Source organism: Bos grunniens, chromosome 6 (genome assembly GCF_055505025.1).
Source record: "Bos grunniens cultivar Pamir isolate PY7600 chromosome 6, Bosgru_T2T1.0, whole genome shotgun sequence".
NCBI lineage: Eukaryota > Metazoa > Chordata > Mammalia > Artiodactyla > Bovidae > Bos > Bos grunniens.
The window spans coordinates 96,376,956-96,393,655 of NC_141170.1; the positions used below are offsets into that span (position 1 = coordinate 96,376,956).

Here is a 16,700-nt window from a genome sequence, read left to right on the forward strand (position 1 = left end):
ATTCCTTAGCTAGCACACCCAAAAAATATATAACAGGTTAAAAGTAAAGGAGAAAATGGAAAAGGCACATTTTCCTTAATATTCAGTTCCTTTTTTCTAAGCCTTTCTTTTGAACAATATGGCTTTCCATCTTGTAGCCTCTCAGAAAGTGCTGGCATTCACCTTGTCGATTTTCACAAAGAGCTCAACAGTCCTTTCCCCAGGTTGAAGTTCAATGTTGTTTGTCTGCTGTATGTTTAGTTCAGGGATGGCTACAATCGCTTCACCAGAAACCAGCTTTGAACTGACAACATCAAAAGACGACTCTATTTTAAGATTCCATGTCTTCATATAGTTATCTACGGTATAAAAAGAAAAATATATATATTATGTAGAATTCATTGAAAAAAGACCACAGCAGCTTTTAAACTGTAAGTGCTCCACAAATGCAATCATGATCAAGAGTTCAGTGAAAACTGTTTTAATGTTTAATCCTTCATTCTAAAGAAGAATAACCAAAGTTATATTTTTTGTATATACTTCTACTCAAAACTATTACAATTGTAAATCACAAAAACTTTATAAACAGGGCATAAATAGAAAATTATAAGTGAATAGATAGTATATGTCTTTCAAGATTGATAAACTCTTGCTTGTTCCTTTTTATAAAGTAAAAATACTAAGGGTTTTTAAGCCATATAATAAACTATAAACTTAGTTGTATTAGAATTAATCAGATGTGCAAAAAATAAAGATGTGTTTTAAATGTAGATTATTAATCCAAAAAATAGAACCATCTATATGCCATGTACTTTGCTGAGTGATAGGACTTAAGTAGCGACCAGGGTAAACAAACACGGCCCCTGCACCTATGAGCTAAGAGAATAATGGGCTATGGATAAGGACAAAAGTGTGATGATACCAGAACAGGGGAACTAAAAGGTTATTCAGAAAAGTATTCATATTCCCTTTACCGCATTTTAATCATTTTTAAATGGAAGCACACACTCCAATCTGATCCAAAGCTATTTATCTTCTAAAATATCCCTAAATCTTTGACACCTGCCTCACCTTTAGCTCCTAATCATATTGCCTCTGGCTTCCCTTGTGTGCGTACTAAGTCACATCAGTCATGTCTGACTCTGTGCAACCCTATGGACTGTAGCCCGCCAGGCTCCTCTGTCCATGGGATTCTCTAGACAAGAATAGTGGAGTGGGTTGTCATGCCCTTCTCCAGGGGATCTTCCCAACCCAGGGATTGAACCCACATCTCTTACATCTCCTTCAGTGGCAGGCATGTTCTTTACCACTAGTGCCACCTGGGAAGCCTTTACTATCTCTTATTTCAAGAAATGACAACATTTACCAAGAACATACTATGACCTAGGCATTGCACTATGCCCCCAACATGCATTAACTTATTTACGCATCGCACCATTACTATAAGGTAAATTCCACTATTATCATGTTATAAATGAGAAACCCAATTCAGAGAAGTTAAATAACTTACCCAAGGTCCCACAGCTAGTAAGCAGCACAACTTGGATGTGAACCAAGACAGTCTAAAACTAGAGACTGTACACTTAACCTTTAAATGCGGCCACTCTCACCCAAATAATTTCACCCAAACCATATCTTAGTGGTGTTCAGGATTTTTACGGTGGGGAGAGGGTTTTATTATACAGGAGAACATGATGGCAAGCTATGCCAGACATCAAATATGTCCTCTGGCTGAGTCTTTGACCAAAACAGCACATATCTGCAAAACTGTTGCAGTGTGCTGACAGATCACCTAGCCTACTTTCTGATGTGTTTGGTTTCTCTAGACCACAGGCTGCCAAACTACGGTCTGTGGGCCAAACCTGTACCACCTCCTGTTTCTACAGATAAAATTCCATTGGAACACAGCTGCTATGGGTTGAATTGTATCACTTCTCCCACCCAAACTCCATGTGTTGAAGCTCTAACCCCTAATGTGATTCTATCTGGAGACAGGGTCTTTCAGGAGGTAATTATGTTAAATGAGTTCATAAGGGTAGGGGTTCTATTCTGATAGGATGGTAGCCTTACAAGAGGAGAAAAAGAGCAATTTCTCTCTCCCTCTCCCTCCCTCCCCCCCCTTCCCTGCCTCCCCCGCTTCATGTCTCTCACCCCTTCCCTATTTCTGTCTCTCTCTCCCATGTCCCTCTCCCCCTCCATGTCCTTCCCTCCGTGTCTCCCTCTCCCCCTCCATGCCTCTTTGTCTCCACTCTCTCCATCTCCCTCCCCCTCCATGTCTCTGCCTCCCCCCCCCCCATCTCCCTCTCCTCCCCGTCTCTCCTTCCATCTCCCCACTTCTCTCCCCCACCACCACCACATGAGAACATAACTAGGAAGTTTACCATCTACAAGCCAGGGAGCAGGCTCTCACCACAAACCAAATTGGCCAGTACCTTCATCTTGGACTTTCCAGCTTCCAGAACCATGAGAAATCAATTTCTGTGGCCGAAGCTGCCCAGTCTTCAGTATTTTGTTCCAGCAGCCCAGACAGCACCCATGCTCACTGCTCACAAACTGCTCTCAGTTACCTTCGTGCCACAAAGGCAGAGTTGAGTAAATGCAACAAAGCCCACGTGAACCTAAACACTAAAATATTCCCTACCTGACCCTTTACAGAAAAGCTTGCTGCTCTCTATCCTAAAATATATCCCCCAAAATGCCGTGCTAATCTTTCTTTAACATGTGTAATGACAAAAACTCCTGCCTCCCTTTTTTCAGACCTTGACTCATAGTGAAGCACAAGCTGTAAGCACAAGAATCTTGGAATCAAGATTGCCAGGAGAAATATCAATAACCTCAGATATGCAGATGACACCACCCTTATGGCAGAAAGCAAAGAGGAAGCAAAGGGTCTCTTGATGAAAGTGAAAGAGAGTGAAAAAGCTGGCTTGAAACTCAACATTTAAAAAACTAAGATCATGGCATCTAATCCCATCACTTCATGGCAAATAGATAGGGAAACAACGGAAACAGTGAAAGACATTACTTTTTTGGGCTCCAAAATTACTGCAGATGGTGACTGCAGCGATGAAATTAAAAGATTGCTTGCTCCTTGGAAGAAAAGCTATGACCAATGTAGACAGCATATTAAAAAGCAGAGACATTACTTCGCCAACAAACGTCCACTGAGTCAAAGCTATGGTTTTTCCAGTGGTCACATATGGATGCGAGAGTTGGACTACAAAGAAGGCTGAATACTGAAGAACTGATGCTTTTGAACTGTGGTGTTGGAGAAGACTCTTGAGAGTCCCTTGGACTGCAAGGAGATCCAACTAGTCCATCCTAAAGGAGATCAGTCCTGAATGTTCACTGGAAGGACTGATGTTGAAGCTGAAACTCCAATACTTTGGCCACCCCATACGAAAAACTGACCCACTGGAAAAGACCCTGATGCTGGGAAAGACTGAAGGCAGGAGGAGAAGGGGACGACAGAGGATGAGATGGTTGGATGGCATCACCGACTCAATGGACATGAGTTGAGTAAGCTCTGGGAGTTGATGATGGACAGGGAAGCCTGGTGTGCTGCAGTCCATGGGGTCACAAAGAGTCAGACACGACTGAGCGAATGAACTGACCGACTGACTAGAGGAGTCATTCTCTACACTGATCTCAAATCCACTTTTCCTTCAACCTACAGGTTTCAGTTCTGCCCTCTAGGCCTCTCCTACCAACCAATAACCACTAAGGTCAAGCAGGCTCTTCAGCTGTTTTCTATCACTTCTTCAACAGAGAATCTGCTGCTTTTAACTGCCTCCATCTGTAACAGTAACTCCCAAAGGTTACTGGTAAAATTGCCCAGTGTCCACTGCTTCTAACACAGAAAGTTCTAAAATAAACCATCACACTTCTGGAGCTCATCCCATTATTTTCCTTGAATGCCACGAAATGAAAAAACTAAGGCTGAGAAATTAAAGACCCAACATGAGGAGTTACGAGCCTATTGTCATTACCAAATCCTATACCAATGCATTTTGCCCTCTCATCTTCCAAATGGAGTACCACCCTTCCCACCAGAAGTCATGGAAAATCTCAGTAGTTTAGGTTCATAAAGCACACTTAAACAATAATTTTCTGTTACTACCCAGTCTCTTCTTTTCACTGGCTAATTTTATAATGTGTAATCTTACATGTAGTTAAGGAATGCTCCCTCTTATAAATCAAGACCCATTTCTAGAACACAGCTTCCTAGCATAACTCTTGTAACTAACAAATTATCCTTCCCTAAAGGATACCTATCACCCCCCGCTCTCCTGAATCTGAATGCAAGATCATTTCAAAACCGGATAAAGTACTAGATGGAATAAAGAAGAAAAGTTAGTACATGATTCAAAATCCCCTCCCAGGTCTCCTTCTCAGTTACATCAAGTTTTGCAATCTTCCTCACCCTGACTAATCAACCCTAGGCCCAAAGAGGACAGGAACTCATCGTCAGAGCAGGATGGAGCCAACATGCCCGCTCTCTACAACCAAGGCATTCCCTGGCCCGCAGCCCCAGCAGTGTCCTAGCAGATGTTCTGTTCCCCGCAGAAGACACTGCAGTTTACAGTTTGCTCCACACGAACTCAACCAGGCAGGTGACCCAGGACACGGCAGAGAACACGGTTCTGGCCATTGAATCATTCTCAAGTTCTTCAAAGGCTGATTCTGTATGAGGTTTCTAAAAACAATGAATCAACCAAATCAGCATAAGTCTGACTTGAACAGGATTTTGCAGAAAGGGTAACCAGCCACACAGCCCAGATTAATGTGTGCCATTGCTTCATACGAGCAATCTTCAGGACAACTCCAATGCATGCAGTTGTGGCCAATACACTAGCCTTTGAAACTGTTTATGGGATTTCCTTGATGGTCCAGTGGTTAAAAATCCAACTTGCAATGCAGAGAATGTGGGTTCAATCCCTGGTTAGGGAAATAAAATATCATATGCCACAGAGCAACTAAGCCTGTGAACTGCAACTACGGAACCTCTGCGCTCCAGAGCCCACGCGCCACAACTTGAGAGTCCACAACAAAGACCCCCCATGTCGCAACTAAGACCCGATACAGCCAAATAAATATAACTATATATATATATACACTTAAAAGTCTAAAATGCGCCAGCTCCTTTTACACTCCCATGTAGTACACTTTTTTGTCAAGATGTGGTCAGGGGAAAAAAGCTTTATTGCGTTGTCTAAGAGAAAATAAAAAGAAAACAAGTCATGGAAGTAGAAAAATAGGAAGATGGCTGAATTACCTTAATTCAAACAGACAGAGGAATCTAGTGACAGTCCATGGGTCGCAAAGAGTCAGACATGACTGAGCAACTGAACACACACACAAATGCGTCTATAACTACCAGAAAGACACTCTCAGAACTACACCTTAAGCCTTGCTTTAACTGATTGTAATTAAGCCTCAAGTATCAATATCTTCATTTAATCATGCATCTAGCTTCAAAAAACCTGAGTTCTTCCACACATATGCCCTCACTAGGTTATAATGAGTGCTGTAATTTACAAACATGGGGAAAAACCTGTGAAATGTTAGAGGCAGAGGAAACGTGGTGATCTACTAGTCACTTTGTAGACGTGGTAGCTGAGGCCTTGACTGCAGAATTAGCTCCAAGTCCCTCAGCCAGTGGACAGGACGAGGGCCCAGGGTTCCTGACCCCAGTGCTCTCCATCTTGCATGCCTCTCCCACAGAGGTGCCTATTAAAGAGAAGCACGCTAGCACGCACACACGGAATGGAACTGAACAATGAGGAGGAACAAAAGCAAATGTGCTTTTTGCCCTTCTGTGTCCTAAGTCCTAATAGTAAATATGCGACATGTGAAAAAAAGCACTTCAAGGGTGTACAATAGAATGTTAGCCTCTTAATGTGAGAGTCTTTGTAAAAAAAAGAAAAAGAAAAAACACTGAAATCTACAAACATAAAGAATGTGTCTGACCCTCCACCAAATGCATAATTACATGGTGCCCAGATCCTCTATTTGTCAGAATACCATCTTTGTAATCTAAACTACATGACAAAGGCATGACACTGGTTATGTGGGCATTTCTGCCGAACAGTGGAAATATACTTCTTGAATAATTACTGTCTGTGAATCTTGACAGGCACTATACATTATACGACAAACACAAAGAGCAAAAATGTTGGGTCTACCCAAAGAAACAAAATATACCCAAAAGGTCAGGGTTAAGAATACAGGATGGCATCTGGGAGGGTTAAGAACCAGTAGGGACATGGAAGCACACTCAGGTTAGCATGGGATGGATCTGCCAACGTTGGTAGATTGCTTATGTAAAATGAAAAACACGCTTAATCTCACTGAGGGGGAAGCTCTTCAAAGATGGCTGCATTCATTAGCCCTGCTGGCTCCTCCCAGCTCCTCTCTCTACCTGTGAGCTGCAGCTTGCGTCTTTCACAGGTGATGCAGAGCTGCAGGGAACAGGTAGTCTTGTGCACCTGAAGGAACAGCAATGACAACAAGCCTCAGAATGTTTAAATTCAGACATAGGATATTTTCCCATCCTTCTGCTGGAATTACAGGACAGACTTCAGTAGCTGCTTTTCAAAGAGCTGTATAGCTTGTATTACCCAAAAAGCAGGCTTGCGTAGTTACAATAGTTGTTTTCCCCTTCTTTGCCAAGCAGCAAGATCTCCTTGCCTACTCAGCAGGACAAAATCCTCAAAGATGAAATCAAGACAAAACAGGCACAAAGCAACATCTTCCCCCACCCCAACACCAAACCAGGATAAACTGGTAAGTTCTAGAGAAGAAAAAAAGCTGACTTACACAACAATAATCAGAGGAGGTTATTCAACAACCTACCTACCCATAAATATATTTTCAAGGCTGAATACTGTCATTTTATGGGTAATGAAAAGTGATTCAAAATGAACGCAAGAAAACGCATGCTTGCATTCAAAAATGTATGCAATAAACAAGGCACTAAGCAAGACTGACGGGTTTCTCAGGTTGCTCAGTGGTAAAGAATTCACTTGCCAATTCAGGAGATGTGGGTTTGATCCCTGGGTCAGAAAGATTCACTGGAAAAGGAAATGGCAACCCACGCCAGTATTATTGCCTGAGAAATCCCATGGACAGGGGAGCTTGGCAGGCTATATAGCCCATGGGGTGGCAAAGAGTGGGACACAACTTATGGACTAAAGGACAGCAGAGCAAGATGGACAAATCTTTGCTACACTGTAATATTATATGCTCTGTAGAAAGCTGTAAGCAAAGGGCAGCAATGACCTTCAATACAGGCCTCTGTTAGGCAGACTAGAGCCTAGCTAGGAGCTGGGCCCACTCCTCCAATGCAAAGGCTAGGTCTGCAAGAATGAAGAGATGGGGTGCGTTAGGCTGAGGCAACAAGTAAATGTGGATAGGGTCAGGAAGACAGTGTCTCTGAGGAATGGAAGTGCCCAAGCAGAGGTCAAAGACCCAGAGCTCACCTTAGCTCAAGAGGAAGATTTACATGTGGCAAAAAACATCTCTGCACTATTTTTTTCTAACTGTGGTAACAAAAGATTAAACAATGAAGTGTTTCATGAGAACATTATATATTTGGACTTAAAATGTCTATGTAACCTTATGCAAAGTTCATAAAAGTAAACAACCATCCCTCCCTAATAAATTTTAGGGCCTAATATGAACAATTTACATCAGATTACAAATATGAGATGATCAATATATGAATATATGTCTCTGTCTCTCTCACACACACATATATGCATTCAAATAAATATTTTCTAATAAACTTTTAAAGAAAATCATATCAATACATCAGTATCTCTTAAAACCTAAATAAGAGTCTAAGAGACAATGAGAGCAACTCTTGTTTCCCTTTGACCTCAGTGTTTTTTTCAAATACAAATTTGTTTTTATTACCTTAAACATTAAGAATACTTGAAAATCATTTAGGAAGCCGAGGGAAATCAAACAAATGACTAAAGGATATTGAAAAGTGCACTATGATAAAAAGTTAAGAATGTAGAAGGAGACAAATATATATATGTGTATATATATATATATGTAAAGAAAATTAATTAATAAAAATTTCAAGTTAATTTTTAAAGTCTAATAGCTTTTTTCTGTCATACTTTATATAATTAAATTGGAGAACTATGGTTGGTCATTTGATCTTTAGGGGTAAGCACACTAATTTTAAATAAAGAAATAAATTGAATATTTGGAAAAGCAAAAAGTTATTTTCTTCTAACCGCAACAGGCAGAAAGCAGAAAGTGCCACAAAGTCAAAGTAGTTTAGCCTTTCATAATAAATTGACTGAAATTACTAGATATTAGATTAGTTTATTTGCTTTCTTCCTTTATTATAGAGACAATCATTATAAGCTCAATATATACATTTATAAGAATTAAATGCAAACTAACTGTAGTATTAGTATACAGAGATTAGCCACTGCTTGCATTAATTTTGATTAACCTCATTTCACACTTCAATTTTAAAAATGAATATGGTATTTGATTTAAATAAAAATAATGTGTATCTACTTTAGATTCTGAATTACTCCTGTTAAAAAATGTTTGGTAACTCTCACAACCCTGCTTTAAAGTGTGTACAAAATAAATGAAAAAGTATCCAAAATATATTAGTTTATTCTCATTTTCTTTTTTTTTTTTTCTGCCATTCTCCCAAATCTTCCCACCCTATTTCAGTGATGATTGCTATCTTCCAAATACAAACTGAAAAAAAAAATTCTGGGAAAACTCCTAAAGGAAGTTTCTCTCCTAATGCTTTGTAAGTTTATGCTTCCATTTTCTCTATTACATCAAGCAACCAAATTGAAATCTATTAAATTTATCAAAAATATAAGAATTACTGATTAATATGCATAGGACACATCTTCTGAACTAGAAACATATTTTTCTCTTTTTTAAGTACAAAATATATTGTGGTCATAAGACATCAAAAATGTACTTGATGTGGATAATTAATTAATTACAGTGAGTCTAAATTAAATTTTAAGCATCACTTAAATTGATTTAATTCAAGTAAAATTCATCCTAGTCACTAATGGCTAATAAACTGAACCTTAATGACTCACAATCAGAAAGAAATATTTAGGTTCATATTCAAGCTTTTAAATTAAACTAGAGCAGTGCTCGGAGAAGGCAATGGCACCCCACTCCAGTACTCTTGCCTGGAAAATCCCACGGACGGAGGAGCCTGGTGGGCTACAGTCCATGGGGTCACTACAAGTTGGACACGACTGAGTGACTTCACTTTCACTTTTCACTTTCATGCATTGGAGGAGAAAATGGCAACCCACTCCAGAATTCTTGCCTGGAGAATCCCAGGGATGGGGGAGCCTGGTGGGCTGCCGTCTACGGGGTCGCACAGAGTCGGACACGACTGAAGTGACTTGGCAGCAGCAGCAGAGCAGTGCTACTCAAATTTTTTCAGATATCAGAATACCAGAACTCAGAGCACTTTTTCTAACCACCCAAACGCTGATTAAACTTTAAACTATTGAATAAATAACTTTTGGGGAAATCAGGCCCCTCTCTTACAGTAGGTTTTATTATATATACCTGAGAAAAATTATGGATGGGGGTCGGGGAGAATGAACCATTATGTATTTGATTTTATAGCAAGGCTCAGTTTGGGTTGAGTCTCTGAAGAACAGTTTGAGAAACACTAAACTAGAAAGCTCTAAATAGCCACATTTATATGTGCAATTTACATCAGGGCCTTTAATGCCTTTTTAACATTTAAAAATGCCAGCAGCACCTAATAGCCTCCTCAATTATCAACCATCTCTGATGTGCTTTCATCTTCTGCCTTCAGAAAACACAGATTTGGCTCCATGTGGAGCAATCTAGGGTCAACGGGCCCTAAAGACACCAGAATTCTTGTATGGACGCATCACATCCTTGCATATAAACGACGTCTAGTTAGGCCTGCAGTGAACTGGACTGAGCATCATGAGCTACCATTTAAAATCCCATTTGCCGCCACCTTCACCCTGACTTCTCTAACTTCTCAAATCTTCTGATCTCTGAATTTCCAAATTACTGGGGTTGCCATCCCGAAGACTGCAACACAATCTAATTTGGTTTGATAATTGCTTATCTCTCCCCTCCACACCACAACCAACTTGCAGTTCTTTTCTAAGCCAAACATACACAGCGCTGAACAAAGAGCTCAACAAATATTTGACCAGCACTCAACCAATTTGTTGACACCTGTGAGATTTCTGAGGGTTTTTTCAATGCTGTTTCCAAAACAAAAAGCAGTGTTCTTTACTGTACCTGAGTTTCTTTAATGCCTTGTTTGCTTTCCAGTTTACTTTCAACTCTTAACGAGGCTGGTATGTCATGGCCTTCAGAGGACAAAATGTGCAGTGATAGAAAGTCAGCCCAGTGATTTAAGCAAACCAAGAACTCAGCACCATGGAGTTCTGAAAGTGACTACAGGGGCAGCAAAAAGGAGTGCAAGCCAGCAGACCCACTCTTTTAAGAAAGAATACATAGCTAGGAAAACAGAGTTCCTTCCTTCATTCTTTCCTTCCCTCCTCACCTCCCTCTCTCCTTCCTTTCTTTCTTCCTCTCATTTTTTTTTTATTTTTCAGAATATATTAAAAGGTAGCTACCCACCCACCTACTTACCTGCTTTATATTGGGTTGGCCACAAAAGTTCATTTGGGTTTTTCCATGGAAAATAAATTTTCATGACAGATCAGTTTGGACATATTTTTCACTTTTCTAAACTTAATGCACCGTAAAAATTTTTTAAAAGTAAGTCTCTGAAAAGTACTCTTGTCCCTCATTAACCACAACAGATTGGTTCCAGGACCTGCTGGAGGTACCAAAATCCACTGATGCTCAAAGTCAGCCCTCCGTATCTGCAGTTCTGAATCATGGATTCAACAGACCTTAGATCATGCAGGACTGTAATATTCATTAAAACAAACTCATTAAAACATATGAGTGGACCTGCACAGTTCAAACCCATGTTGTTCAAGGTCAACTGTATATTTGCATATATTCAAATTATAAAGCCAATGTTTATAATACAGAGGAGGCTCAGAAAAGAAAAACAAAAAATCACAGCTCTTAGCTTACCGTAGATGGGGGTAAACATGAAGTAGTTCAGATGACAAACATTATAGGCTTCAATTCTAACATCTTTCCAGATGCCCTGGGTAGGAAAAGAAGGTCCCCAGTCCCAACCAAAGGAACACTGCATCTGTAATTTCAAGGGAAAAAAAGAAGATAGACTCTAATTACCATGAGACTTAAACATTATGAAAAACCTTTTCCTTTAAAATAGTACGTATGTGTATATTGGTTTGCCAGGGCTGCCGTAACAAAATACCACAAACTGGGTGCCTTAAACAACAGAAATTAAGTTTTGCACATTTCTAGGGGTGAGGAAGTACAAGATCAAGGTGCTGGTAGGTTTGGCTTCCTGGGCTTGCAGACGGCTGCCTTCTCACAGTGCCCTTAGCAGCCTCCTCTGTGACCACACACATACACCCTTAATGTCCAAATTTCCTCTTCTGATAAGCACATCAATGATATGGTGTGTGTTAGTTGCTCAGTTGTGTCCGACTCTTTGCAACCCCACGGATTGTAGCCCACCAGGCTTCTCTGTCCATGGCAAGAATTCTGGAGTGGATTGCCATTCCCTTCTCTAGAGGAACTTCCCAACCCAGGGATCAAACCCTGGTCTCCTGCATGGCAGGCAGATTCTCTACTGTTTGAGCTTCAGGGAATGATACTGGATTAGGACTAATCCTAATGGTCTCATTTAACTTAATCACCTCTTTAAAGTTCTCACTTCCAAACAGGGAGACATTTTGAACTTATTGAGGGTCAGCATTTCAATATATAAATTTGGGGGGTAGGGGCACAGAATTAAGTCCATGATAGTGTGTGTATCCCATTCATGGCATCTAAAATGACCCACAATGCACAGCTCCTGGTATTCACACCCTAGTGTAACCCCTTCCCTTGAGTATGACATGACCTAATGAATCACTTTTAACCAGCAGAATACAGCAGCAATGAGAGCATGTCCAAAAGTAGGTTATAAAAGACTGTACCTTCTGTCTGAGGTGCTCACTCAGCTCTCTCTTGGCCAAGAGGGAAATTGGCTGCCATGCTGCGAGGCAGTTCTGGAAAAGGCCCACATGAGTGAGCCTGGAGGCCGATCTCAGGCCCACCAGTAAGCACATGGTGGAGCTTAGGCAGGCCTCACCCAGGCTTAAAGTGACTGCAGCCCTGGTCCAGAGTTCGTCAGTAACCTCATGAGTGACCTTGAGCCAGAAGTACCCAGCTAAGACACACCTGCATTCCTGACAGAAACTGTGATAACAAATCTTGTTTTAAGCTGATAAATTTTGGAATAATTGTTACATAGCAATAGATAACTTAATACAATAACTAATCGATCAACCTAGGCAACATAGTTAAATTTGGTAGAAAACTTCCAAGACTATAAAATCTAATTATTTACATTTATCCTTCAAAAGCATATTACACTGAAGTAACACAATAGATACTCTTCAAATTTCTTCAAAATATCTCTGAACCTACTATTCAGTTCAGTTCAGTTCAGTCACTCAGTCATGTCTGACTCTTTGTGATCCCATGGACTGCAGCATGCCAGGTCTCCCTGTCCATCACCGACTCCCGGAGCTTACTCAAACTCATGTCCGTCAAGTCGGTGATGCCATCCAACCATCTCATCCTCTGTCGTCCCCTTCTCCTCCTGCCCCCAATCCCTCCCAGCATCAGGGTCTTTTCAAATGAGTCAGCTCTTTGCATCAGGTGGCCAAAGTATTGGAGTCTCAGCTTCAACATCAGTCCTTCCAATGAACACCCAGGACTGATCTCCTTCAGAATGGACTGGTTGAATCTCCTTGCAGTCCAAGGGACTCTCAAGAGTCTTCTCCAACACCACAGTTCAAAAGCATCAATTCTTCGGCACTCAGCCTTCTTCACAGTCCAACTTTCACATCCATACATGACCACTGGAAAAACCATAGCCTTGACTAGACAGACCTTTGTTGGCAAAGTAATGTCTCTGCTTTTTGATATGCTGTCTAGGTTAGTCATAACTTTCCTTCTAACTATAAAAAATGAGGAAACATACTGAAAGATAAAAATATACATAAACAGACAAGAAACTCTGGCTAGACTTGCAAACCCCTATTTCCTCCAGGATGAATTCAGAAGTCCTAGGTTATGAACTTATATCCCAGAAATAATAAGTTCAGAATTTACACACCTATTGCAATTACCCTTCAATTAAAAATAAATAAATCTTTGAAAGTAGAAAAAAACAAAATAGCAAGAAAAATGAAAAAAAAAAAAAAAAAAAGCCCTCAACATTCAAAAACTAAAATCATGGCATTCAGTCTCATCACTTCATTAAAAAAAAAAAAAAAAGACTTCGGACCCTGACACAGGTAACCAGAGGAGAATTTTTCTAACTTCCATTTCATAAAAGAAAAGAAAAAAATTTCCAAAACACAGTCAATTAAAATGTGTGAGGCTGAGTTAAGCTTTTAAAAGAGAACAAGCACCAGAGGAAGTACTGAGATCTTCTTGAAGGGTGCACTTGCAGAACAGAGCCTAAGGATCTGGCCACATTGTTCTCATTTAAGCATTTGATATTATTTCCTAAGTTCTGTACTTATCTGTAACAGAGAAAATTCAGTTTCCATTACAGAGAAAAACAAAGAACTAAAACCACTTCACAGCATCTGTATCCGCATAAAATCAGGACTTAACGATCTCATGTTCAGAATGAAGACCATCTTGGGGATAGTTACTGCAGGGTTTTTAAGTTCAGATATGTAATTATTTTATTAGGGATAGAGAGAAGGAGGAGGGCAAAAATATTTAACATCTTATAAGGCAGATTATTTTCCCCAGCAAGGGTTACAAATCACTCTAATTTATATAATCTCTCCAAATAAAAGTTTTCACTTATTCAAAAATATGTGTGCAGTGCTCTCTCTGTTTCGCCCTGGGAGTATATTAACATACCAGACAGAAACCGTCCTTCTGCTTGCAGCACTCACAGTATATAGCAAGAGATTCAGGCACTGAACAAATAGTCACAAAGGAAAATAAAGGAAACAAATTGAACAAATAGTCATAAAGGAAATAGCCAGGGAACATATAATGGTGTCAAGACAAGTTCCCCCGAATAATAGTGACTTTTAAATAGAGACTTGAAAGGTGAGTACCACTTGCCCAGGGTGTTTAGGGGAGAGGGAGTGAAGGCATGCTTTCAGAAGGAACAGCATGGATGAAGGCCTCAAGATGCTAGAGAACATGGTGCGTTCCAGGAAATGAAAACAGTGGGAAGAGACGAGCAGAAGACCAGAACAGTGGGCGCATGGGCCAAACTTAGCTAAGAACTTTGGACTTTAGCCTAAAAGCAATGATAAACTGTTGAAGAGTTTCAAGGGGGCTTGGGGGGGGGGCGGGTGGTGCCGCAATGATTTTTATCTAAAAGGAACACTCTGGTTGTTCCTTGGGCAAATTAATTGGAGTGAGGCAAACGAGGTCATTGGGTACCAGTTGTGCAACCAGAGCAATACTTGATGCAAGAAATGGTAACAGATGGAACCCAAGTGTGGGAGTAGAGATGAAGCATGAGCAGACTCAGTAACTACTAAAAAGGTAACATCCGCATCATCAAAAGGACTTCTGAATCTCTTTTTAAAAAGAGACAGGGAGGTATCAAAAATAACTCTGAGGTTTCTGGCTTGAGCAACTGCTGCAAATGGTACTCCATTCAGTGAGACAGAGAGGCCTGGGAGCAGGGTTCAGATCCCAGGTGCAGTGTTGGACACAATGAGCTTTAGGCTCCCGTGGATCTATATACAATGGAATATTAGTCAGCCTTAAAAAAGGAAGGAAATTCTAGGATGCGCTACAACATAGATGAAACTTGAAGACATTATATTGATATCTGAGTATGATATGACCCAATGAATCACTTTTAACTCACAGAATAGAGCAGTGATGAGAGCACGTCCAAAATTAGGTTATAAAAGATTGTTTAAGTGAACTAAGTCAGTCACAAATAGACAAATATTGTATGATTCTACTGGTATGAGGTATCTAGAGGATTAAAACTCCTAGAATTTGAAAGATGGTGGTTGCCAGGGGCTGAGAGTTGGGGGAAAGTGGGGAGTTGTTTTTTTAATGAGTACAGAGTTTGTTTTGCAAGATGAAACAGTTCTGGAGACTGATTTCACACAATCTGAATATAATTAATATTACTGCATGTACACCTAAAAGAATTAAGATGGTAAATTTTGTGTTATGTGTATTTTACCACAATTAAACTTTTTTAAAATAAAATTAAAAACTAAGTGTGACATAATATACTAATTCATCCCTGTATTAGTCATCTAGATTGAGAACAGACTCAAAGGAAATAATCACCTGTGGCTTTGTTATCTTTTGTTAGATGTTATGAGAACCTCGCAGGAAAATATTGCACATCAACAAATGCATTAACAGGTGCAGAAGGCTAGTAACAACTATTGCTCATAAATATGAACCCTACAGTCTGAGGTAAAGCTTGATAAGCTTAAGTGCTTTTAAAAAAAATTGAAAAGAGGAATTCCCTGGCAGTCCAGTAGTTAGGATTCTGGCCTTCCACTGCAGGGGGCATGGGTTTGATCGCTGGTCAGGACACAAAGATCCTGCAAGCCTCGTGGCAGAGCCAAAATAAAAACTGTAAAGGTGCATTATCAGTCACCTATCTTTCTTCTTTGTCCAATGTTATCTAAGTTCTTAGGTACTCCTAAAGAAGGGAACCTAGAAAGAAAAGTTCTCCTCAAAAATTCATATAACGTTTGGTTCTTATTTCTAATTTTCACTATAAATCCCACTAAGGGCAGGAGAGAGATGCCCATCTTCTGAAATACAACTGGAGTCTTCAAACAAGCATTTCATATACCATCATCCCATCCTTAAGGCTAACGCCCCTCCACTGTGAGAGCCTTACCTTACGAATAAAGTTGACATGACATTCGCCATCCTGCACAGGTGGAGGGCAGTTGGGGGGCACCCAGTAGGCAGTGTGACGTTCGCTCCTCTGGTTCGCATATACCACTGGTGACTGGAAACGCACCTCAATGATGTTCACTGCTTTGACCGTATGTGTAATATGAAAGCTCTAAATTAAACACAAAGAACAAATATGAAAGCATCCTCATGTATAAAATTTTAGACACAGGCAGAATGTATGAAAGATGCATAAAGTAATTGAAATCTTTAGGTCTAGCCTTTTTGCTGAAGAAAGAACTTCTCCAAGATAGTATAACTTCGTTCAGTTCAGTTGCTCAGTCATGTCTGACTCTTTGTGACCCCATGGACTGCAGCATGCCAGGCCTCCCTGTCCATCACCAACTCCCGGAGCTTACTCAAACTCATGTCCGTCAAGTCGGTGATGCCATCCAACCATCTCATCCTCTGTCGTCCCCTTCTCCTCCTGCCCCCAATCCCTCCCAGCATCAGGGTCTTTTCAAATGAGTCAACTCTTCGCATGAGGTGGCCAAAGTACTGGAGTTTCAGCTTCAGCATCAGTCCTTCCAATGAACACCCATCCTTTAGAATGGACTGGTTGGATCTCCTTGCAGTCCAAGGAACTCTCAAGAGTCTTCTCCAACACCACAGTTCAAAAGCATCAATTCTTC

General features: G+C 40.4%; 1 protein-coding gene and 1 long non-coding RNA gene across 8 annotated transcripts in view; one reads left to right on the forward strand and one right to left on the reverse strand.

Moving 5' to 3' along the window:
* MANBA (mannosidase beta) overlaps positions 1-16,700 on the reverse strand; it is a 126,316-nt gene that overhangs the window by 94,029 nt on the left and 15,587 nt on the right. For 5 of the 7 annotated variants that reach the window (XR_015165726.1, XR_015165725.1, XM_086406773.1 and 2 more), the window contains exons 4-6: positions 16,010-16,180; positions 11,095-11,218; positions 163-338 (exon numbers count right to left, since the gene is read on the reverse strand). Coding sequence is in view for 5 of the 7 variants with exons in the window: in XM_086406773.1 (XP_086262899.1) it covers positions 163-338; positions 11,095-11,218; positions 16,010-16,180 (471 nt within the window). In the remaining 2 variants the exon portion in view is untranslated. Of the gene's footprint in view, positions 1-162; positions 339-2,411; positions 2,551-5,254; positions 5,390-11,094; positions 11,219-16,009; positions 16,181-16,700 lie in introns of those variants that run through there. The other 2 variants (XM_086406775.1, XM_086406776.1) reach the window with 2 other exon arrangements.
* On the forward strand, positions 2,427-2,951 carry LOC147371047 (uncharacterized). Its single transcript, XR_015165758.1, has 2 exons — positions 2,427-2,566; positions 2,737-2,951. It is a non-coding gene; the product is annotated as an uncharacterized LOC147371047 (long non-coding RNA).